Source organism: Oncorhynchus nerka, linkage group LG18 (genome assembly GCF_034236695.1).
Source record: "Oncorhynchus nerka isolate Pitt River linkage group LG18, Oner_Uvic_2.0, whole genome shotgun sequence".
In the NCBI taxonomy this organism is placed as follows: Eukaryota; Metazoa; Chordata; class Actinopteri; order Salmoniformes; family Salmonidae; genus Oncorhynchus; species Oncorhynchus nerka.
The window spans coordinates 649,164-674,551 of NC_088413.1; the positions used below are offsets into that span (position 1 = coordinate 649,164).

At 54.0% G+C, this 25,388-nt stretch overlaps 1 protein-coding gene across 1 annotated transcript in view; it reads right to left on the reverse strand.

Moving 5' to 3' along the window:
* Window positions 1–252: 252 nt before the first annotated feature.
* Window positions 253–25,388, reverse strand: part of LOC135561954 (NEDD4-binding protein 2-like) — a 39,124-nt gene continuing 13,988 nt past the window's right edge. Inside the window, exons 5-11 of the mRNA XM_065004485.1 lie at window positions 11,767–12,607; window positions 10,884–11,050; window positions 8,973–9,654; window positions 8,159–8,365; window positions 3,145–3,796; window positions 2,440–2,525; window positions 253–300 (exon numbers count right to left, since the gene is read on the reverse strand). Of these exons, the coding sequence (XP_064860557.1) occupies window positions 253–300; window positions 2,440–2,525; window positions 3,145–3,796; window positions 8,159–8,365; window positions 8,973–9,654; window positions 10,884–11,050; window positions 11,767–12,607 (2,683 nt within the window). The remainder of the gene's footprint in view (window positions 301–2,439; window positions 2,526–3,144; window positions 3,797–8,158; window positions 8,366–8,972; window positions 9,655–10,883; window positions 11,051–11,766; window positions 12,608–25,388) is intronic.

The window sequence follows — 25,388 nt, forward strand, 5'->3', positions numbered from 1 at the left end:
AGTGGTGTGTGTGTGTGTGTGTGTGTTACCTGGGTCAGTGTGTGTGTGTGTGTGTGTGTTACCTGGGTCCAGTAGTGTGTGTGTGTGTGTGTGTGTATTTACCTGGGTCAGTAGTGTGTGTGTGTGTTACCCTGGGTCAGTGGTGTGTGTGTTTTGTGTGTGTGTTACCTGGGTCAGTAGTGTGTGTGTGTGTTACCTGGGTCTGGGTCAGTAGTGTGTGGTGTGTGTGTGTGTGTGTGTGTGTGTGTGTACTCACTCTTGTAGTAGATGGTAGGAGAGTGCTGCTTGTCTCTGCTTCTCCTAGAAAGACAACCCAGACTTAAAAAACACACACACACTACTGACCCAGGTAACACACACACACCCCACCTGACCCAGGTAACACACACACCCCACCTGACCCAGGTAACACACACACCCCACCTGACCCAGGTAACACACACACCCCACCTGACCCAGGTAACACACCCCACCTGACCCAGGTAACACACACACCCACCTGACCCGGTAACACACCCCCCACCTGACCCAGGTAAACACACCCCACCTGACCCAGGTAACACACACACACAAACACACCACTGACCCAGGTAACACACATACCCCACCTGACCATAGGTAACACACCCCACCTGACCCAGGTAACACACACCACCTGACCCAGGTAACACACACACCCCACCTGACCCAGGTAACACACACCCCACCTGACCCAGGTAACACACCCTCACCCAGGTAACACACCCCACCGACCCAGGTAACACACCCCCCCCACCTGACCCAGGTAACACACCCCACCTGACCCAGGTAACACACACACACACACCACTGACCCAGGTAACACACACACCCCACCTGACCATAGGTAACACACCCCACCTGACCCAGGTAACACACCCCACCTGACCCAGGTAACACATACCCCACCTGACCATAGGTAACACATACCCCACCTGACCATAGGTAACACATACCCCACCTGACCATAGGTAACACATACCCCACCTGACCCAGGTAACACACCCCACCTGACCCAGGTAACACACCCCACCGACCCAGGTAACACACACACCCCACCTGACCCAGGTAACACACCCCACCTGACCCAGGTAACACACCCCACCGACCCAGGTAACACACACACCCCACCTGACCCAGGTAACACACCCCACCGACCCAGGTAACACACACACCCCACCTGACCCAGGTAACACACCCCACCTGACCCAGGTAACACACCCCACCGACCCAGGTAACACACACACCCCACCTGACCCAGGTAACACACCCCACCGACCCAGGTAACACACACACCCCACCTGACCCAGGTAACACACACACCCCACCGACCCAGGTAACACACACATCCCACCTGACCGAGGTAACACACACACACTACTGACCCAGGTAACACACACACACACACTACTGACCCAGGTAACACACACACCCCACCTGACCCAGGTAACACACCCCACCTGACCCAGGTAACACATCCCACCTGACCCAGGTAACACACCCCACCGACCCAGGTAACACACACCCCACCTGACCCAGGTAACACACCCCACCTGACCCAGGTAACACACCCCACCTGACCCAGGTAACACACCTCACCGACCCAGGTAACACACACAACCCACCTGACCCAGGTAACACACCCCACCGACCCAGGTAACACACACACCCCACCTGACCCAGGTAACACACCCCACCGACCCAGGTAACACACACACCCCACCTGACCCAAGTAACACACACAACCCACCTGACCCAGGTAACACACCCCACCTGACCCAGGTAACACACACCCCACCGACCCAGGTAACACACCCCACCTGACCCAGGTAACACACACACCCCACCTGACCCAGGTAACACACACACCCCACCTGACCCAGGTAACACACCCCACCGACCCAGGTAACACACCCCACCTGACCCAGGTAACACACACACCCCACCTGACCCAGGTAACACACACATCCCACCTGACCCAGGTAACACACACCCCACCGACCCAGGTAACACACCCCACCTGACCCAGGTAACACACCCCACCTGACCCAGATAACACACACACACCCCACCTGACCCAGGTAACACACGCACACCCCACCTGACCCAGGTAACACACACACACCCCACCTGACCCAGGTAACACACCACACCTGACCCAGATAACACACACACACCCCACCTGACCCAGGTAACACACCCCACCTGACCCAGGTAACACACCCCACCTGACCCAGGTAACACACACACACCCCACCTGACCCAGGTAACACACCCCACCTGACCCAGGTAACACACACACACCCCACCTGACCCAGGTAACACACCCCACCTGACCCAGATAACAACACACCCCACCTGACCCAGGTAACACACCCACCTGACCCAGGTAACACCCCACCTGACCCAGGTAACACACACCTGGACAGTGTCCTTCCATTTCTGGTGCAGCAGTCTGGCCATGTTGAGGTCCATCCTCACAGAGTAGTCATCAGGAGAACACAAACCTGGCAACCAAGCACAGGAGAGCTGAGGGAGTGTGTCTGGGGTGTGTGTGTTGCCTGGGTCAGTGGGGTGTGTGTGTGTGTTACCTGGGTCAGTGGTGTGTGTGTGTTGCCTGGGTCAGTGGTGTGTGTGCTACCTGGGTCAGTGGGTGTGTGTGTGTGTGTTACCTGGGTCAGTGGTGTGTGTGTGTGTGTGTTACCTGGGTCAGTGGTGTGTGTGTGTGTTACCTGGGTCAGTGGGGTGTGTGTGTGTTACCTGGGTCAGTGGTGTGTGTGTGTGTGTTACCTGGGTCAGTGGTGTGTGTGTGTGTGTTACCTGGGTCAGTGGTGTGTGTGTGTGTGTGTGTGTGTGTGTGTGTGTGTGTGTGTGTGTGTGTGTGTGTTACCCGGGTCAGTGGTGTGTGTGTGTTACCTGGGTCAGTGGTGTGTGTGTGTGTGTTACCTGGGTCAGTGGTGTGTGTGTGTGTGTTACCTGGGTCAGTGGTGTGTGTGTGTGTGTGTTAGCTGGGTCAGTGGTGTGTGTGTGTTAGCTGGGTCAGTGGTGTGTGTGTGTGTTACCTGAGTCAGTGGTGTGTGTGTGTTACCTGGGTCAGTGGTGTGTGTGTGTGTGTGTGTGTGTTACCTGGTAGGACACCAACAGGGCCAAACAGCTCAACCAGCTGCAGAGCCAGTTCTGTAGGCAGCTTCAGTTCAACACTCTGGATGTCCACGAGTCTGTCCCTCCTCTTCTCCTTCTCCTTCCTCCCTTTCCTCTCCTCCTCCTCCTCTCTCCTCTCCATCTCCTCCAGCTGGGCTAGGAGCGACTGGGTCACCTCGTCTCCCTCCTCCTCCTCCCTCTCCCACTGCTCTGCGTCAGCTCCGCTCTCCGAGTCGCGAACCACTTCCTGCTCCGCCACATCTCTTCCTGGTGGTCCGTGCTCCAGACGAGTGGACTCTCCCAAGGGGGTGTTTTGTTCCTCTGAGCCGCCCCCGCCCCCAGACACCGGATGGTACAGTCCACTAACCCCACCTACCCCTTCGTCAACGCCCCCTCCTGTCCTCCACGTCTCCTCTTCCTCCTCCCTTCTTCCCAGTACAACAATCGCCTCACTATCAAAAAAGCTGGAGGCCGAAGCCTGTTCTCCTGGGGGCGTAACCCGCCTCTCCGTCCTCTCCTCCAGGGACACACCTACGGCCATGTCCAGATCTCCATCACCCTCTTCTTCATCCTCCTCTTCCTCTAGGAACAGTCTCTCTCCAGAGTCTAGCAACAGATTACTGGTCCACTCCAGATCCTGAGGGAGAGAGGAACCAATGGCACATTTAAAATTCATTTAGGATGGCCTCTCTATATAGGGGACGGGGCCCTACTGCCTCCCCATATAGGGGACGAGGCCCTACTGCCTCGCTATATAGGGGACGGGGCCCTACTGCCTCGCTATATAGGGGACGGGGCCCTACTGCCTCGCTATATAGGGGACGGTGCCCTACTGCCTCGCTATATAGGGGACCAGGCCCTACTGCCTCGCTATATAGGGGACGGGGCCCTACTGCCTCCCCATATAGGGGACGGGGCCCTACTGCATCCCCATATAGGGGACGGGCCCTACTGCCTCCCCATATAGGGGACGGGGCCCTACTGCCTCCCCATATAGGGGACGGGGCCCTACTGCCTCGCCTTATAGGGGACGGGGCCCTACTGAGTCCCCATATAGGGGACGGGGCCCTACTGCCTCACTATATAGGGGACGGGGCCCTACTGCCTTGCTATATAGGGGACGGGGCCCTACTGCCTCCCCATATAGGGGACGGGGTCGTACTGCCTCGCCTTGCTATATAGGGGACGGGGCCTACTGCCTTGCTATATAGGGGACGGGGCCCTACTGCCTTGCTATATAGGGGACGGGGCCTACTGCCTTGCTATATAGGGGACGGGGCCCTACTGCATCGCCTTGCTATATAGGGGACGGGGCCCTACTGCATCGCCTTGCTATATAGGGGACGGGGCCCTACTGCCTCCCCATATAGGGGACGGGGTCGTACTGCCTCGCCTTGCTATATAGGGGACGGGGCCTACTGCCTTGCTATATAGGGGACGGGGCCCTACTGCCTTGCTATATAGGGGACGGGGCCTACTGCCTTGCTATATAGGGGACGGGGCCCTACTGCATCGCCTTGCTATATAGGGGACGGGGCCCTACTGCATCGCCTTGCTATATAGGGGACGGGGCCCTACTGCCTCGCTATATAGGGGACGGGGCCCTACTGCCTCCCCATATAGGGGACGGGGCCCTACTGCCTCCCCATATAGGGGACGGGGCCCTACTGCCTCCATATAGGGGACGGGGCCCTACTGCCTCCCCATATAGGGGACGGGGCCCTACGGCCTCACTATATAGGGGACGGGGCCCTACTGCCTCCCCATATAGGGGACGGGGCCCTACGGCCTCCCCATATAGGGGACGGGGCTCTACTGCCTCGCCTTATAGGGGACGGGGCCCTACTGCCTCCCCATATAGGGGACGGGGCCCTACGGCCTCCCCATATAGGGGACGGGGCCCTACGGCCTCCCCAAATAGGGGACGGGGCCCTACTGCCTCCCCATATAGGGGACGGGGCCCTACTGCCTCCCCATATAGGGGACGGGGCCCTACTGCCTCCCCATATAGGGGACGGGGGCCCTACTGCCTCCCCATATAGGGGACGGGGCCCTACTGCCTCCCCATATAGGGGACGGGGCCCTACTGCCTCCCCATATAGGGGACGGGGCCCTACTGCCTCCCCATATAGGGGACGGGGTCCTACTGCCTCCCAATATAGGGGACGGGGCCCTACTGCCTCACCATATAGGGGACGGGGCCCTACTGCCTCCCCATATAGGCGACGGGGCCCTACTGCCTCCCCATATAGGGGACGGGGCCCAACTGCCTCCCCATATAGGGGACGGGGCCCTACTGCCTCCCCTCCCCATATAGGGGACGGGGCCCTACGGCCTCCCCATATAGGGGACGGGCTACACCTCCCCTACGGCCTCCCCATATAGGGGACGGGGCCCCTACGGCCTCCCATATAGGGCCCGGGCCCTCGGCCTCCCCATACAGGGGACGGGGCCCTACGGCCTCCCCATATAGGGGACGGGGCCCTACGGCCTCCCATATAGGGGACGGGGCCTACGGCCTCCCCATATAGGGGACGGGGCACTACTGCCTCCCCATATAGGGGACGGGGCCCTACTGCCTCCCCATATAGGGGACGGGGCCCTACTGCCTCCCCCATATAGGGGACGGGGCCCTACGGCCTCCCCATATAGGGGACGGGGCCCTACGGCCTCCCCATATAGGGGACGGGGCCCTACGGCCTCCCCATATAGGGGACGGGGCCCTACGGCCTCCCCATATAGGGGACGGGGCCCTACGGCCTCCCCATATAGGGGACGGGGGCCCTACGGCCTCCCCCATAGGGGACGGGGCCCTGCGCACGGCCTCCCATATAGGGGACGGGGCCCTACTGCCTCCCCATATAGGGGACAGGGCCCTACTGCCTCCCCATATAGGGGACGTGGCCCTACGGCCTCCCCATATAGGGGACGTGGCCCTACGGCCTCCCCATATAGGGGACGGGGCCCTACTGCCTCCCCATATAGGGGACGGGGCCCTACTGCCTCGCCATATAGGGGACGGGGCCCTACTGCCTCCCCATATAGGGGACGGGGCCCTACTGCCTCCCCATATAGGGGACGGGGCCCTACTGCCTCCCCATATAGGGGACGGGGCCCTACTGCCTCCCCATATAGGGGACGGGGCCCTACTGCCTCCCCATATAGGTTTTGGGGCCCTACTGCCTCCCCATAGGGGACGGGGCCCTACTGCCTCCCCATATAGGGGACGGGGCCCTACTGCCTCCCCATATAGGGGACGGGGCCCTACTGCCTCGCTATATAGGGGACGGGGCCCTACTGCCTCGCCTTGCTATATAGGGGACGGGGCCCTACTGCCTCGCCTTGCTATATAGGGGACGGGGCCCTACTGCCTTGCTATATAGGGGACGGGGCCCTACTGCCTCGCTATATAGGGGACTACAGAAACAGGAGATCGACTAGTGTCCTGTCTCACTACAGAAACAGGAAATAGGGCAGGAGCCAATAGGGCAAGAGGAAATAGGGCAGGAGCCAATAGGGCAAGAGAAAATAGGGCAGGAGCCAATAGGGCAAGAGGAAATAGGGCAGGAGCCAATAGGGCAAGAGGAAATAGGGCAGGAGACAATAGGGCAAGAGGAAATAGGGCAGGAGCCAATAGGGCAAGAGGAAATAGGGCAGGATTCAATAGGGCAGGAGGAAATAGGGCAAGAGCCAATAGGGCAAGAGGAAATAGGGCAGGAGCCAATAGGGCAAGAGGAAATAGGGCAGGAGCCAATAGGGCAAGAGGAAATAGGGCAGGAGCCAATAGGGCAAGAGGAAATAGGGCAGGAGCCAATAGGGCAAGAGGAAATAGGGCAGGAGCCAATAGGGCAAGAGGAAATAGGGCAGGAGCCAATAGGGCAGGAGGAAATAGGGAAAGAGCCAATAGGGCAAGAGGAAATAGGGCAAGAGCCAATAGGGCAAGAGGAAATAGGGCAGGAGCCAATGGGGCAAGAGGAAATAGGGCAGGAGCCAATAGGGCAGAGGAAAAAGGGCAGGGTGTCCAATAGGGCAGGAGGAAATAGGGCAAGAGCCAATAGGGCAAGAGGAAATAGGGCAGGAGCCAATAGGGCAAGAGGAAATAGGCTGTTCTGGCTCAGACAAGGTTTACTTCCTTTACACAGATAGAGCCTCAGTCAATACAACAACACACAATAAGCAATAATAATAACAACAACAACAACAACACACAACAATAATAATAACAACACCAACAACACCAACAATAATAACAACACCAACAACAACAACAACAACACACAACAATAATAATAACAACACCAACAACAACAACAACAACACACAACAATAATAATAATAACACCAACAACAACAACACACAACAATAATAACAACACCAACAACAACAACACACAACAATAATAATAACAACACCAACAACACACAACAACACACAACAATAATAACAACAACAACACCAAACAATAATAATAACAACACCAACAACAACAACAACACACAACAATAATAATAACAACACCAACAACACACAACAATAATAATAACAACACCAACAACAACAACACACAACAATAATAATAACAACAACAACACACAACAATAATAATAACAACACCAACAACACACAACAATAATAATAACAACACCAACAACACACAACAACACACAACAATAATAATAACAACACCAACAACACACAACAACACACAACAATAATAATAACAACACCAACAACACACAACAATAATAATAACAACAACAACACCAACAACAACACACAACAATAATAATAACAACACCAACAACACACAACAATAATAATAACAACACCAACAACACACAACAATAATAATAATAACACCAACAACAACAACAATAATAATAACAACACCAACAACAACAATAATAATAACAACACACAACAAACAATAATAATAATAACAACAACACACAATAAACAACAACAATAATAATAATAATAAACAACAAACATCCCGACCTGCTGACACGTGTCATAGAGGTCCTCCAGAGTGTGTCTGTTGACCAGTTTAAAATGGCGTCTGAGAATGACGAGGTTCTGCTGTCTGGTCCGGCCCTCCTCCAGCTCCCTCTCCTCCACCTGGCTCCCTTTCTCGTGCGTCAGCACGGCACCACCACGCTGGCCGGAGGGGTGAACCCAACGCCGGCCGAGGCCGCCATGATACCTCTGGGAGAAACGGGAAGGGTTGCCGTGGAGAATGGCGAGGGTGTTGTTAGGGGAAAGTGGTATCCCGCGGCCTCGGTTGGGTTGTCGTGGACGCATTGTGGTCGAGACGCCAGAGGAAGGCGAAGTCTTGCTGGGTCGGTCTGGGAGGAGTGATCTGTGTCGTATGTGGAGGAGGGGAGGGGCGGTGGGGAGTTAGGGGTTAAGGTCAGGGTTGAGATTAGGGTAGAGGTCAGGTTGGAGGTTAGGTTTGAGGTTAGGGCTGGGGTTAGGTTGAGATCGAGGTTAGGGTTGAGATCAGGGGTTGAGGTTAGGGTTAAGGTCAGAGTCGAGATTAGGGTTGAGGATTAGGGTTAAGGTCAGGTCGAGTTAGGTTTGAGGTCAGGGTTGAGGTTAGGGTTAAGGTCAGAGTCGAGATTAGGGTTAAGGTCAGAGTCGAGATTAGGGTCAAGGTTAGGGCTAAAGTCAGAGTCGAGGTTAGGGCTAAAGTCAGAGTCGAGATTAAGGTTGAGGTCAGAGTGGAGATTAGGGTCGAGGTCAGAGTGGAGATTAGGGTCGAGGTCAGAGGGGAGATTAGGGTCGAGGTCAGAGTGGAGATTAGGGTCGAGGCTGAGTGGAGGTCAGAGTGGAGATTAGGGTCGAGGTCAGAGGGGAGATTAGGGTCGAGGTCAGAGTGGAGATTAGGGTCGAGGTCAGAGTTAGGGTTAGGGTCGAGGTCAGAGTGGAGATTAGGGTCGAGGTCAGAGTGGAGATTAGGGTCGAGGTCAGAGTGGAGATTAGGGTCGAGGTCAGAGTGGAGATTAGGGTCGAGGTCAGAGTGGAGATTAGGGTCGAGGTCAGAGTCGAGATTAGGGGCAAGGTCAGAGTTAGGGTCGAGGTCAGAGTCAAGATTAGGGGCAAGGTCAGAGTTAGGGTCGAGGTCAGAGTCGAGATTAGGGGCAAGGTCAGAGTTAGGGTCGAGGTCAGAGTCGAGATTAGAGGCAAGGTCAGAGTTAGGGTCGAGGTCAGAGTCGAGATTAGAGGCAAGGTCAGAGTTAGGGTCGAGGTCAGAGTCAAGATTAGGGGCAAGGTCAGAGTTAGGGTCGAGGTCAGGGTCTGTCTGTGGTTTGGGGGAGGGAGGGGTGTTGTTTGTGAAGGTGAGCGCCAGCTTGCACTGTTTCTCAGCCCTGCGACTCTGCCTCCGCTCCTCACTGCCCCCACCAAGATGGCCGACTTCACCTTCCATCCTGGTCTCACTAGCGTCAGTGCACTGACTGACCTCACCAACATGGCTCCCTTCACCAGCTTCCACACTGCCCTCACCAATATGGCTGTCACTATCAGTACACTGACTGACCTTACCAAGATGGCTTCCTCCTACCTCCAACAAGTCTTTCTCAACTAAACCCTGAGTCCCCCCTCTCGGCGGCCTGAATGGTCTCTCCTCCCTCTGCTCCACGGTATTGGATCCAACCACCTGGGTTGAGTTAGGTTAGCCAACACACAGTCAGGTAATTCCTCCCGACTCAGGACTCGGTCTTTATCCGCCTCCCCCTCTCCTCCCTCTTGCCTCACCCCTCTCTCCTCCTCCCACACCCCTCTCTCCTCCTGCCTCACCCCTCTCTCCTCCTGCCTCACCCCTCTCTCCTCCTGCCTCACCCCTCTCTCCTCCTGCCTCACCCCTCTCTCCTCCTGCCTCACCCCTCTCTCCTCCTGCCTCACCCCTCTCTCCTGCCTCACCCCTCTCTCCCTCCTTCTCAAGTGAACGGTCTGAGCTAAGGGAGGGGACGGGGAGGGGCAGGGGGCAGGGGAGGAGTCAACACCCATCTGTAAGAGCTCTAGAAGCTTCTGGAACTCTGTGACATGAGGCTCGCGACCAGGATGCCCTTCTGATTGGCTGCCTCTGGGATCTGCCTCCTCCCCCTCACCACCTCCTCTTTCTCCCTCCCAGGGCGCCTCCCATTCCTTCCTCCTCCTCTTCTTTGCTCCAGTACCTCCTCTGAAGGCCAGTCTCAACAAACTCCAACAACTCAGGCCTCACCCTCTCTCCCCCATCCCTCACCCTCTCCCCCATCCCTCACCCTCTCTCCCCCATCCCTCACCCTCTCTCCCACATCCCACACCTGCTCTCCCCATCACCCATTTCTCCCACCAACTTCCCTCCTCCATCCTCTCTCTCTCCATCCCCTCGCTCACTGATTGGCTAGTGTCCTTCACTATGACAGCAGGCTCCAGCCTATCAAGTCCGTCTTCCTAGTTCTACTCCTCCTCTCTTTCCTCACCCTCTGACCAATCGACTCGGAGAAAGCCACGGGCCTCTCGTCGTCACCATGGAAATCTGCACTAAAGCACAGACTCCACCAGACAGTGGGAATTCCTGTCTCTCCCTCTTCCTCCCCCTGTTCCCTCGTCGTCCGGTTGCCACGGGCTTCCGGTTCAGAGACCACCGCTCCTAAATCAAGGAATATCCTCCTCATCCAGAATTTTAGAATTGTCCAGAATTCCACATTTTCTGAGGCCTTTCCACTGAGGGAGACGGAACCTGTGGACCCGTGGGCAGAGCTGTGATCCGGGGTTATGGCTCTCCCGGGCGGCCGGCCGACGACACGTCGGGAAGCGAGGAGGAGAGCTGGGGCAGGACCTCTCAGAGCCCTGGACCAATCGCTGCTCTCCTACCAGGTCGCGGCGGGCCTTGTCTGAGACTTGGGCCTATCAGGAGAAAGAGAGACAGAGAGACGAGATCACCTTTTCATTGTGACTTCAAATCAAGGGATCTATTGTGATGCAGCCTGAAACTAACCTTAGTCCTGGCCCTAACCATGGGCCCTAACCCTAACCCTGGGCCCTGTATCTGACCCTATCCCTGATCCTATCCCTGACCCTATCCCTGACCCTATCCCTGATCCTATCCCTGATCCTATCCCTGATCCTATCCCTATCCCTGATCCTATCCCTGACCCTATCCCTGACCCTATCCCTGATCCTATATCTGACCCTATCCCTGACCCTATCCCTAATCCTATCCCTGACCCTATCCTAATCTAACCCTGACCCTATCCTGACCCTATCCCTAATCTAACCCTGACCCTATCCCTGACCCTATCCCTAATCCTAACCCTGATCCTAACCTGATCCTATCCTGATCCTATCCCTGATCCTGTATCTGACCCTATCCTGACCCTATCCCTAACCCTATCCCTGATCATAACCCTATCCCTGACCCTGTGCCTGATCCTAAATCTGACCCTATCCCTGATCCTATCCCTGATCCTATCCCTGCCCCTGATCCTATCCTGACCCTATCCCTGGGCCCTGATCCTATCCCTGACCCTATCCCTGACCCTATTTCTGAACCTATCCCTGACCCTATCCCTGATCCTATCCCTGACCCTATCCCTGACCCTATCCCTGACCCTATCCCTGACCCTATCCCTAGTCTCCTGTTGGGGGGTAGTTTGAGATGCAGTCTGGGTGTGTTGAGGAAACTTACTGTGACGGGCTAGCCTCCTGATGGGGTGGTAGTTTGGCCTCCTGATGGGGTGGTAGTTTGGCCTCCTGATGGGGTGGTAGTTTGGCCTCCTGATGGGGTGGTAGTTTGGCCTCCTGATGGGGTGGTAGTTTGGCCTCCTGATGGGGGGTAGTTTGGCCTCCTGATGGGGGGTAGTTTGGCCTCCTGATGGGGGGTAGTTTGGCCTCCTGATGGGGGCAGGTTGGCCTCTGATGGGGGGGTAGTTTGGCCTCCTGATGGGGGGTAGTTTGGCCTCCTGATGGGGGGTAGTTTGGCCTCCTGATGGGGTGGTAGTTTGGCCTCCTGATGGGATGGGCTTGGGTCCTGTTGGGGGGTAGTTTGGCCTCCTGATGGGTTGGGCTTGGGTCCTGTTGGGGGGTAGTTTGGCCTCCTGATGGGGTGGGCTTGGGTCCTGTTGGGGTAGTAGTTTGGCGTCGTGATGGGGGTCGTGTTGGGTCCTGTTGGGGGGTAGTTTGGCCTCCTGATGGGTTGGGCTTGGGTCCTGTTGGGGAGGTAGTTTGGCGTCGTGATGGGGGGTCGTGTTGGGTCCTGTTGGGGAGGTAGTTTGGCGTCGTGATGGGGGGTCGTGTTGGGTCCTGTTGGGGGGGTAGTTTGGCGTCGTGATGGGGGGTCGTGTTGGGTCGTAATGGGGGTAGTTTGGGGTGAGCGCTCCCATGATGGAGTGAATGGTCACGTGACGATCATAATTTTCCATCATCCAACGGATCTTCTCTGCTTTAACACTGTGCCTAGTACGTCTAGAGAGAAGAGAAAAAGAGAGAGAGACAGAGGTAGAGAGAGAGAAGAGAGAGAGAGGAGAGAGAGAGAGAGGTAGAGAAGAGAGAGACAGAGAGAGAGAGAGAGAGAGAGAGAGAGAGACAGACAGAGAGAGAGGAGAGAGAGAGACAGAGAGAGTAGAGAGAGACAGAGAGGTAGAGAGAGAGAAAGAGAGAGAGGTAGAGAGAGACAGAGAGAGTAGAGGGAGAGAGAGACAGAGAGTAGAGAGAGACAGAGGTAGAGAGAGAGAGAGAGAAGAAGAGAGAGACAGAGAGGTAGAGAGAGAGACAAAAGATAAGAGAGAGAGAGAGACAGAGACAGAGAGAAGAGAGAGACAGAGAGAGAGAGAGAGAGAGAAGAGAGGTAGAGGAGAGAGAAGAGAAGAGAGACAGAGACAGAGGTAGAGAGAGAAAGAGAGAGAGAGGTAGAGAGAGACAGAGAGAGTAGAGAGAGAGAGAGAGAGAGAGAGAGAGAGAGAAGAGAGAGAGAGAGAGAGAGAGGAGAGAGGTAGAGGAGAGAGAGAGAGGAGGAGAGAGAGAGAAGAGAGAGAGAGAGACAGAAGAGAGAGAGAGACAGAATGAGAGAGAGAGAGAGAGATAATGAGAGAGAGAGATAAAGCAAGGAGAGAGAGAGAGAGAGAGAGAGAGAGAGAGAGAGAGAGAGAGACAGAGGAGGAGAGAGAGGGGGGAAGAGGGGGGGAGAGGAAGAGAGGAAGGGAGAGAGAGGATGGGGGAGAGGGGGGGAGGGAGGGGAGAAAGAGAAAGAGGGGAGAGGAGGGGCGAAAGAGGAGAGGTTATCCATTTAGTTTTTAATTTCGACTTAACTTTATTAGTGGTTTGTTTACATTAAATCAAAGTCTATCCTATCATAATAACTTTATTGGTCATTTACATCAATTCAAAGTATATGGTAATATATGTTGTTCGGGATGTGTATGAGGAAGTGAATTCAGATGACCAGCATGCATCTGTTCAGAAACTAACTGTGAGAACTTTCAGAGTCCTCTGAATTGATGATGAACTGAAACATGTTACAGGTCAAAGTTATAATGCCCAGCATGCACCTGTTCAGAAACTGACAGGTCAAAGATATGATGACCAGCATGCACCTGTTCAGAAACAGTGAGAACTGAAGCTAATGGGGATCCAAATAAACAAATAACTTTATTGGTACCTCTCCAGGTGTTTCGTAATAACTTTATTGGTACCTCTCCAGGTGTTTCGTAATAACTTTATTGGTACCTCTCCAGGTGTTTCGTAATAACTTTATTGGTACCTCTCCAGGTGGTGTACCTCTCAGAGTGTTCATTGGTAATAACTTTATTGGTACCTCTCCAGGTGATTCGTAATAAGGTGTTTTTATTGGTACCTCTCCAGGTGTTTCGTAATAACTTTATTGGTACCTCTCCAGGTGTTTCGTAATAACTTTATTGGTACCTCTCAGGTGTTTCGTAATAACTTTATTGGTACCTCTCCAGGTGTTTCGTAATAACTTTATTGGTACCTCTCGTAATAACTTTATTGGTACCTCAGGTTTGTTCTTCCACCAGGTACCAGGCTCCCGGAACAAAACCTTGTAGTTGTGCCTCAGAGCCTCTAGGAACACACAGCACATCATACCATTAGACAGTGTTAGGTGTGTCTCCAGGTGTTGTGTGTAGATGTGTGTGTAGATGTGTGTGTACCTCTCCAGGTGTTTGTAGATGTTGTGTAGATGTACCTCCGCAGATGTGTTTGTAGATGTGTGTTAGATGTGTGTGTAGATGTGGGTCCAATTCCAAACCTTTTGTTGTTCCACAGTGTACCAGATGTGGGGTGCAGATGTGTGTGTAGATGTGTGTGTGTGTAGATGTGGGTGTAGATGTGTGTGTGTGTAGATGTGTGTGTAGATGTGTGTGTGTGTAGATGTGTGTGTAGATGTGTGTGTGTGTAGATGTGTGTGTAGATGTGTGTGTGTGTAGATGTGTGTGTGTGTAGATGTGTGTGTGTAGATGTGGGTGTAGATGTGTGTGTGTGTAGATGTGTGTGTGCAGTGTGTGTGTAGATGTGTGTGCAGATGTGCAGAGATGTGTGTGTAGATGTGTGTGTAGATGTGTGTGTGTAGATGTGTGTGTGTAGATGTGGGTGTAGATGTGTGTGTGTGCAGATGTGTGTGTGTAGATGTGTGTGTAGATGTGGGTGTAGATGTGTGTGTAGATGTGTGTGTGCAGACGTGCAGACGCGGGCGCAGTGTGTAGATGTGTGTGTGTGTAGATGTGTGTGTGCAGGTGTGGGTGTAGATGTGTGTGTAGATGTGTGTGTGTGTAGATGTGTGTGTGTGCAGATGTGTGTGTAGATGTGTGTGTAGATGTGTGTGTAGGTGTGTGTGTAGATGTGTGTGTAGATGTGTGTGTGTAGATGTGTGTGTAGATGTGTGTGTGTGTAGATGTGTGTGTAGATGTGTGTGTGTGTAGATGTGTGTGTGTGTAGATGTGTGTGTGTGTAGATGTGTGTGTGTAGATGTGTGTGTAGATGTGTGTGTAGATGTGGGTGTAGATGTGTGTGTAGATGTGGGTGTAGATGTGTGTGTAGATGTGTGTGTGTGTAGGTGTGTGTGTAGATGTGGGTGTAGATGTGTGTGTAGATGTGTGTGTGTGTAGATGTGTGTGTAGATGTGTGTGTGTGTAGATGTGTGTGTAGATGTGTGTGTGTGTAGATGTGGGTGTAGATGTGTGTGTAGATGTGTGTGTGTGTAGGTGTGTGTGTAGATGTGTGTGTGTGTAGATGTGTGTGTGTAGGTGTGGGTGTAGATGTGGGTGTAGATGTGTGTGTAGATGTGTGTGTGTGTAGGTGTGTGTGTAGATGTGTGTGTAGATGTGTGTGTTGTGTAGGTGTGTGTGTAGATGTGTGTGTGTGCAGTGTGTGTGTGTAGGTGTGTGTGTAGATGTGTGTGTGTGTAGATGTGTGTGTAGATGTGTGTGTGTGTAGATGTGGGTGTAGATGTGTGTGTAGATGTGTGTGTGTGTAGGTGTGTGTGTAGATGTGTGTGTGTGTAGATGTGTGTGTGTAGGTGTGGGTGTAGATGTGTGTGTAGATGTGTGTGTGTGTAGATGTGTGTGTGTAGATGTGGGTGTAGATGTGTGTGTGTGTAGATGTGTGTGTGTAGGTGTGTGTGTAGATGTGTGTGTAGATGTGTGTGTAGATGTGTGTGTGTAGATGTGTGTGTGTGTAGATGTGTGTGTAGATGTGTGTGTAGATGTAGTGTGTGTAGATGTGGGTGTAGATGTGTGTGTGTGTGTAGATGTGTGTGTAGATGTGTGTGTAGATGTGTGTGTAGATGTGGGTGTAGATGTGTGTGTAGATGTGGGTGTAGATGTGTGTGTGTGTAGATGTGTGTGTAGATGTGTGTGTGTGTAGATGTGTGTGTAGATGTGTGTGTAGATGTGTGTGTGTGTGTAGATGTGGGTGTAGATGTGTGTGTGTGTGTGTAGATGTGGGTGTAGATGTGTGTGTGTGTGTAGATGTGTGTGTAGATGTGGGTGTAGATGTGTGTGTGTGTAGATGTGGGTGTAGATGTGTGTGTGTGTGTAGATGTGTGTGTAGATGTGTGTGTGTGTAGATGTGTGTGTAGATGTGTGTGTGTGTAGATGTGTGTGTAGATGTGTGTGTGTAGATGTGTGTGTGTGTAGATGTGTGTGTAGATGTGGGTGTAGATGTGTGTGTGTGTCTAGGTGTGTGTGTAGATGTGGGTGTAGATGTGTGTGTGTGTAGATGTGTGTGTAGATGTGTGTGTAGATGTGTGTGTGTGTAGATGTGTGTGTAGATGTGGGTGTAGATGTGTGTGTGTGTGTAGATGTGTGTGTGTGTGTAGATGTGTGTGTGTAGATGTGTGTGTGTGTAGATGTGGGTGTAGATGTGTGTGTGTGTAGATGTGTGTGTAGATGTGTGTGTGTGTAGATGTGTGTGTAGATGTGTGTGTGTAGATGTGTGTGTAGATGTGGGTGTAGATGTGTGTGTAGATGTGGGTGTAGATGTGTGTGTAGATGTGGGTGTAGATGTGTGTGTAGATGTGTGTGTAGATGTGTGTGTGTGTAGATGTGGGTGTAGATGTGTGTGTGTGTCTAGGTGTGTGTGTAGATGTGGGTGTAGATGTGTGTGTAGATGTGTGTGTAGATGTGTGTGTGTGTGTGTAGATGTGGGTGTAGATGTGTGTGTGTGTGTCTAGGTGTGTGTGTGTGTGTATTTTCACATTAAAGAAAGAAGAGAGAGACAGACCATAGTTACGTAGGGTTTCATCTCCCAGCTCTGCATGTTGGTGTTGTCAATAACAACAGGAGAGAAAGAGGCCTCCATCACTTCCTGGGCTGAGGACACATCAACACCATGTTATTCAATGGGAAACAGAGACCATTTACATGGTTAGGGTGTAGGGGTTGTGTAGGGGTTAGGGCGTAGGGGTTAGGGGGCGTAGGGGTTAGGGTGTAGGGGTGTAGGGGTTAGGGTGTAGGGGTTAGGGTGCAGGGTCAGGGTGTAGGGAGTCAGGGTGTAGGGGTGTAGGGGTTAGGGTGTAGGGGTTAGGGTGTAGGGGTCAGGGGTGTAGGGGTCAGGGTATATGTTGGTGTTGTCAATAACAACAGGAGAGAAAAGGCCTCCATCACTTCCTGGGCTGAGGACACATCAACACCATGTTATTCAATGAGGAAACAGAGACCATTTACATGGTTAGGGTGTGGGGTTAGGGTGTAGGGGTTAGTGTGTAGGGGTTAGGGGTGTGGGGGTTAGGGGTGTAGGGGTTAGGGTGTAGGGTTAGGGTGTAGGGGTTAGGGTGTGGGGATAGAGGTTAGGGTGTAGGGGTTAGGGTGTAGGGGATAGGGGTTAGGGTGTAGGGGTTAGGGCGTAGGGGTTAGGGTGTAGGGGTTAGGGTGTAGGGGTTAGGGTGTAGGGGTTAGGGGATAGTATATGTTGGTGTTGTCAATAACAACAGGAGAGAAAAGGCCTCCATCACTTCCTGGGCTGAGGACACATCAACACCATGTTATTCAATGGGAAACAGAGACCATTTACATGGTTAGGGTGTAGGGGTTAGGGTGTAGGGGATAGGGTGTAGGGGTTAGGGTGTAGGGGTTAGGGCGTAGGGGGTTAGGGGCGTAGGGGTTAGGGCGTAGGGGTTAGGGTGTAGGGGTTGGGTGTAGGGGATAGGGTTAGGGGTTAGGAAGTAGAATAGGGCGTAGGGGTTAGGGCGTAGGGGTTAGGGTGTAGGGGTTAGGGTGTAGGGGTTAGGGGATAGTATATGTTGGTGTTGTCAATAACAGGAGAGAAAGAGGCCTCCATCACTTCCTGGGCTGAGGACACATCAACACCATGTTATTCAATGGGGAAACAGAGACCATTTACATGGTTAGGGTGTAGGGGTTAGGGTGTAGGGGGTTAGGGTGTAGGGTGCAGGGGTTAGGGTGCAGGGGTTAGGGTGCAGGGGTTAGGGTGCAGGGGTTAGGGTGCAGGGGTGTAGGGGTAGGGTGTAGGGGTTAGGGTGTAGGGGTTAGGGTGTAGGGGTCAGGGTGTAGGGGTCAGGGTGTAGGGGTTAGGGTGTAGGGGTTAGGGTGTAGGGGTTAGGGGATAGTATATGTTGGTGTTGTCCAACAACAGGAGAGAAAAGGCCTCCATCACTTCCTGGGCTGAGGACACATCAACACCATGTTATTCAATGGGAAACAGAGACCATTTACATGGTTAGGGTGTAGGGGTTAGGGTGTAGGGGTTAGGGTGTAGGGGTTAGGGTGCAGGGGTTAGGGTGCAGGGTTAGGGTGTAGGGGTTAGGGTGTAGGGGTTAGGGCGTAGGGGTTAGGGCGTAGGGGTTAGGGTGTAGGGGTTAGGGTGTAGGGGTCAGGGTGTAGGGGTTAGGGGTGTAGGGGTTAGGGTGTAGGGGTGAGGGTGTAGGGGTTAGAGGATAGTATATGTTGGTGTTGTCAATAACAACAGGAGAGAAAGAGGCCTCCATCACTTCCTGGGCTGAGGACACATCAACACCATGTTATTCAATGGGGGAAACAGAGACCATTTACATGGTTAGGGTGTAGGGTTAGGGGTGTAGGGGTTAGGGGTCAGGGTGTAGGGTCAGGGTGCAGGGGTTAGGGTGTAGGGGTTAGGGTGTAGGGGTTAGGATGTAGGGGTTAGGGTGTAGGGGTTAGGGTGTAGGGGTTAGGGTCAGGGTGTAGGGGTCAGGGTGTAGGGGGTCAGGGTGTAGGGGTTAGGGTGTAGGGGTTAGGGTGTGGGGGTGTAGGGGTTAGGGTGTAGGGGTCAGGGTGTAGGGGTCAGGGTGTAGGGGTTAGGGTGTAGGGGTTAGGGGTTAGGGTGTGGGGGGGTGTAGGGGTTAGGGTGTAGGGGTCAGGGTGTAGGGGTCAGGGTGTAGGGGTTAGGGTGTAGGGGTTAGGGGATAGTATATGTTGGTGTTGTCAATAACAACAGGAGAGAAAGAGGCCTCCATCACTTCCTGGGCTGAGGACACATCAACACCATGTTATTCAATGGGAAACAGAGACCATTTACATGGTTAGGGTGTAGGGGTTAGGGTGTAGGGGTTAGGGTGTAGGGGTTAGGGTGTAGGGGGGGTTAGGGGTTAGGGGTTAGGGTGTAGGGGTTAGGGGTGTAGGGGTTAGGGGTGTAGGGGTTAGGGTGTAGGGGTTAGGGTGTAGAGGTTAGGGTGTAGGGGAGGGTGTAGGGGATAGGGTTAGGGTGTAGGGGTTAGGGTGTAGGGGATAAGGGGTTAGGGTGTAGGGGTTAGGGTGTAGAGGTTAGGGTGTAGGGTTAGGGTGTAAGGTTAACAGGGGTTAGGGTGTAAAGGTTAAATGGGTCCATTAGGGTGTAGGGGTTAGGGTGAGGGGTGAGGGGTTAGGGTGTAGGGGTTAGGGTCAGGGGTCAGGGTGTAGGGGTCAAGGGGTTACAGTGTAGGGGTTAGGGTGTAGGGGTTAGGGGATAGGGGTTAGGGTGTAGGGGTTAGGGTGTAGGGGATAGGGTGTAGGGGATAAAGTTAGGGGGTAGGGTTAGGGGTGTAGGGGTTAGGGTGTAGGGGTTAGGGCGTAGGGGTTAGGGCGTAAAGGGGTTAAGGCGTAGGGGTTAGGGCGTAGGGGTTAGGGTGTTAGGGATAGGGTTAGGGCGTAGGGGTTAGGCGTAGGGGTAGGGCGTAGGGGTTAGGGCGTAGGGTTAGGGTGTAGGGGTTAGGGTGTAGGGGTTGGGGATAGTATATGTTGGTGTTGTCAATAACAACAGGAGAGAAAAAGAGGCCTCCATCACTTCCTGGGCTGAGGACACATCAACACCATGTTATTCAATGGGAAACAGAGACCATTTACATGGTTAGGGTGTAGGGGTTAGGGCGTAGGGGTTGGGGGCGTAGGGGTTAGGGGCGTAGGGTTAGGGCGTAGGGGTTAGGGCGTAGGGGTAGGGCGTAGGGGTTAGGCGTAGAGGTTAGGGTTAGAGGTTAGGGTGTAGGGTGCAGGGTTAGGGTGCAGGGGTTAGGGTGCAGGGTTAGGGTGTAGGGTGCAGGGGTTAGGGTGCAGGGTTAGGATGCAGGGGTTAGGGTGCAGAGGTTAGGGTGTAGGGGTTAGGGTGTAGAGGGTTAGGGTGTAGGGGTTAGGGTGTAGGGGTTAGGGGATAGGGGTTAGGGGGTAGGGGTTAGGGTGTGGGGGTGTAGGGGGTTAGGGTGTAGGGGTTAGGGCGTAGGGGTTAGGGTGTAGGGGTTAGGGGATAGTATATGTTGGTGTTGTCAATAACAACAGGAGAAAGAGGCCTCCATCACTTCCTGGGCTGAGGACACATCAACACCATGTTATTCAATGGGAAACAGAGACCATTTACATGGTTAGGGTGTAGGGGTTAGGGCGTAGGGGTTAGGGTGTAGGGGTTAGGGTGTAGGGGTTAGGGTGTAGAGGTTAGGGTGTAGGGTGGGGTTAGGGTGTAGGGTGTAGGGGTTAGGGTGTAGGGGTTAGGGTGTAGGGGTTAGGGTGTAGGGGTTAGGGTGCAGGGGTCAGGGTGCAGGGTTAGGGTGCAGGGGTTAGGGTGCAGGGGTTAGGGTGCAGGGGTTAGGGTGTAGGGGTTAGGGTTAGGGACACATCAACACCATGTTATTCAATGGAAACAGAGACCATTTACATGGTTAGGGTGTAGGGTTAGGTGTAGGGGTTAGGGTGTAGAGGTTAGGGTGTAGGGTTAGGGTGCAGGGGTTAGGGTGCAGGGGTTAGGGTGCAGGGGTTAGGGTGCAGGGGTTAGGGTGCAGGGGTGTAGGGGTTAGGGTGTAGGGGTTAGGGCGTAGGGGTTAGGGTGTAGGGGTTAGGGTGTAGGGGTCAGGGTGTAGGGGTTAGGGTGTAGGGGTTAGGGTGTAGGGGTTAGGGTAGTATATGTTGGTGTTGTCAATAACAACAGGAGGAGCCTCCATCACTTCCTGGGCTGAGGACACATCAACACCATGTTATTCAATGGGAAACAGAGACCATTTACATGGTTAGGGTGTAGGGGTTAGGGTGTAGGGGTTAGGGTGCAGGGGTTAGGGTGCAGGGGTGTAGTTGTTAGGGTGTAGGGGTTAGGGCGTAGGGGTTAGGGCGTAGGGGTTAGGGTGTAGGGGTTAGGGGCGTAGGGGGTTAGGGCGTAGGGGTTAGGGTGTAGGGGTTAGGGGATAGTATATGTTGGTGTTGTCAATAACAACAGGGAGAAAGGCCTCCATCACTTCCTGGGCTGAGGACACATCAACACCATGTTATTCAATGGGAAACAGAGACCATTTACATGGTTAGGGTGTAGGGTTAGGGTGTAGGGGTTAGGGTGTAGGGGTTAGGGGTCAGGGTGTAGGGGTCAGGGTGTAGGGGTCAGGGTGTAGGGGTTAGGGTGTAGGGGGGTTAGGGTGTAGGGTTAGGGGTCAGGGTGTAGGGTCAGGGTGTAGGGGTCAGGGTGTAGGGGTTAGGGTGTAGGGTGTGGGGGTGTAGGGGTTAGGGTGTAGGGGTCAGGGTGTAGGGGTCAGGGTGTAGGGGTTAGGGTGTAAGGGTTAGGGGTAGGGGTTAGGGTGTGGGGTGTAGGGGTTAGGGTGTAGGGGTCAGGGTGTAGGGGTCAGGGTGTAGGGGTCAGGGTGTAGGGTGTAGGGGTTAGGGGATAGTATATGTTGGTGTTGTCAATAACAACAGGAGAGAAAAAGAGGCCTCCATCACTTCCTGGGCTGAGGACACATCAACACCATGTTATTCAATGGGAAACAGAGACCATTTACATGGTTAGGGTGTAGGGTTAGGGCGTAGGGGTTAGGGTGTAGGGGTTAGGGTGTAGGGGTTAGGGTGTAGGGGTGTTAGGGTGTAGGGGTTAGGGTGTAGGGGTTAGGGTGTAGGGGTTAGGGTGTAGGGGTTAGGGGTAGGGGTAGGGGTTAGGGTGTAGGGGTTAGGGTTAGGGGATAGGGGTTAGGGTGTAGGGGTTAGGGGTGTAGAGGTTAGGGTGTAGAGGTTAGGGTGTAGGGTTAGGGTGTAGGGGTTAGGGTGTAGGGGTTCAGTGTGGCAGGGGTTAGGGTGTAGGGGTTAGGGTGTAGGGGTTAGGGGTGTAGGGGTTAGGGTGTAGGGGTTAGGGGTGGAGGTTAAGTGTAGGGGTCAGGGTGTAGGGTCAGGGTGTAGGGGTTAGGGTGTAGGGGTTAGGGTGTAGGGGTTAGGGTGTAGGGGTTAGGGGTTAGGGTGTAGGGTGTAGGAGTTAGGGGTAGGTGTAAGTGTAGGGGTTAGGGTGTAGGGGTTAGGGCGTAAAGGGGTTAGGGCGTAGGGGGTTAGGGCGTAGGGGTTAGGGCGTAGGGGTTAGGGGATGGTATATGTTGGTGTTGTCAATAACAACAGGGAGAAAAGAGGCCTCCATCACTTCCTGGGCTGAGGACACATCAACACCATGTTATTCAATGGGAAACAGAGACCATTTACATGGTTAGGGTGTAGGGGTTAGGGCGTAGGGGTTAGGGCGTAGGGGTTAGCGTAGGGGTTAGGCGTAGGGGTTAGGCGTAAGGTTAGGCGTAGGCGTAGGGTGCAGGGGTGCAGGGTTAGGGTGCAGGGTTAGGGTGCAGGGTTTAGGGGTTAGGGACACATGAACACCATGTTATTCAAGGGACCAGCCCCATGGTTAGGGTGTAGGAGGTTAGGGTGTAGGGGTGTAGGGTGTAGGGGATAGGGTGTAGGGTTAGGGTGTAGAGGTTAGGGTGTAGGGTTAGGGTGTAGGGGTTAGGGTGTAGGGGTTAGGGTGTAGGGTTAGGGTGTAGAGGTTAGGGTGTAGAGGTTAGGGTGTAGAGGTTAGGGTGTAGGGGGTTAGGGTGTAGGGGTTAGGGTGTAGGGGTTAGGGTGTAGGGGTTAGGGGTAGGGGTTAGGGTGTGGGGTTAGGGTGTAGGGGTTAGGGCGTAGGGGTTAGGGGCGTAGGGGGTTAGGCGTAGGGGTTAGGGCGTAGGGGTTAGGGTGTAGGGGTTGGGGATAGTATATGTTGGTGTTGTCAATAACAACAGGAGAGAAAAAGCCTCCATCACTTCCTGGGCTGAGGACACATCAACACCATGTTATTCAATGGAAACAGAGACCATTTACATGGTTAGGGTGTAGGGGTTAGGGCGTAGGGGTTAGGGTGTAGGGGTTAGGGTGTAGGGGTTAGGGTGTAGGGGTTAGGGTGTAGGGTGTAGGGGTTAGGGTGTAGGGGTTAGTAGGTGTTAGGGTGCAGGGTTAGGGTGCAGGGTTAGGGTGCAGGGGTTAGGGTGCAGGGGTTAGGGTGCAGGGTTAGGGTGCAGGGGTTAGGGTGTAGGGGTTAGGGTGTAGGGGTTAGGGTGTAGGGGATAGGGGTTAGGGACACATCAACACCATGTTATTCAATGGGAAACAGAGACCATTTACATGGTTAGGGTGTAGGGGTTAGGGTGTAGAGGTTAGGGTGTAGGGTTAGGGTGTAGGGGTTAGGGTGCAGGGTAGGGTGCAGGGGTTAGGGTGCAGGGGTGTAGGGGTTAGGGTGTAGGGTTAGGGCGTAGGGTTAGGGTGTAGGGGTTAGGGGTAGGGGTCAGGGTGTAGGGGTTAGGGTGTAGGGGTCAGGGTGTAGGGGGTTAGGGTGTAGGGGTTAGGGTGTAGGGTGTAGGGGTTAGGGTGTAGGGGTTAGGGTGTAGGGGTTAGGGTGTAGGGGTTAGGGGTCAGGGTGTAGGGTCAGGGTGTAGGGGTCAGGGTGTAGGGGTCAGGGTGTAGGGGTCAGGAGGTAGGTGGGGTGTAGGGGTTAGGGTGTAGGGGTCAGGGTGTAGGGGGTCAGGGTGTAGGGGTTAGGGTGTAGGGGTTAGGGGGTAGGGGTTAGGGTGTGGGGGTGTAGGGGTTAGGGTGTAGGGGTCAGGGTGTAGGGTCAGGGTGTAGGGGTCAGGGTGTAGGGGTCAGGGTGTGGGGGTCAGGGTGTAGGGGTTAGGGGATAGTATATGTTGGTGTTGTCAATAACAACAGGAGAGAAAAGGCCTCCATCACTTCCTGGGCTGACACATCAACACCATGTTATTCAATGGGAAACAGAGACCATTTACATGGTTAGGGTGTAGGGGTTAGGGTGTAGGGGTTAGGGTGTAGGGGTTAGGGTGTAGGGGTTAGGGGTGTAGGGGATAGGGTGTAGGGGGTTAGGGTGTAGGGTTAGGGTGTAGGGGTTAGGGGTGTAGGGGTGTAGGGGTTAGGGTGTAGGGGTTAGGGTGAGGGGGTTAGGGTGTGGGGATAGGGTTAGGGTGTGGGGGTCAGGGTGTAGGGGATAGGGGTTAGGGTGTAGGGGGTTAGGGTGTAGAGGTTAGGGTGTAGAGGTTAGGGTGTAGTTAGGGTGTAGAGGTTAGGGTGTAGGTTAGGGTGTTGGGGTTGTCAGGGTTAGGGTGTAGGGGTTAACAGGGGAGTGTAGGGCCTCCAGGGTCTTAGGGGTTGGGTGTAGGGGTTAGGGTGCAGGGGGTTCAGGGTGTAGGGGTCAGGGGGTGAGGGGTCAGGGTGTAGGGGTCAGGGGTGTAGGGTCAGGGTGTAGGGGTTAGGGTGTAGGGGTTAGGGTGCAGGGGTTAGGGGATAGGGTGCAGGGTGTAGGGTTAGGGGTTAGGGTGTAGGGGTTAGGGGATAGGGTGTAGGGGGATAGGAGTTAGGGGTAGGGGTGTAGGGTGTAGGGGTTAGGGGCGTAGGGGTTAGGGCGTAGGGTTAGGGGGGCGTAGGGGGTTAGGGCGTAGGGTTAGGGTGTAGGGGTTAGGGGATGGTATATGTTGGTGTTGTCAATAACAACAGGAGAAAAGAGGCCTCCATCACTTCCTGGGCTGAGGACACATCAACACCATGTTATTCAATGGGAAACAGAGACCATTTACATGGTTAGGGTGTAGGGGTTAGGGCGTAGGGGTTAGGGTGTAGGGGTTAGGGCGTAGAGGTTAGGGGCGTAGGGTGAGGGGTTAGGGTGTAGGGTGCAGGGGTTAGGGTGTAGGGCAGGGGTTAGGGTGCAGGGTTAGGGTGCAGGGTTAGGGTGCAGGGGTTAGGGGGTGTAGGGGTTGGGGATAGGGATAGAGGACACATCAACACCATGTTATTCAATGGGAAACAGAGACCATTTACATGGTTAGGGTGTAGGGGTTAGGGGTGTAGGGGTTAGGGTTAGGGGATAGGGTGTAGAGGGGGTTAGGGTGTAGGGGTCAGGGTGTAGGGGTTAGGGTGTAGGGGTTAGGGTGTAGGGGTTAGGGTGTAGGGGTTAGGGTGTCAGGGTGTAGGGGTTAGGGTGGTGTTAATTAAAAGGTTAGGGTGTAGGGTTAGGGTGT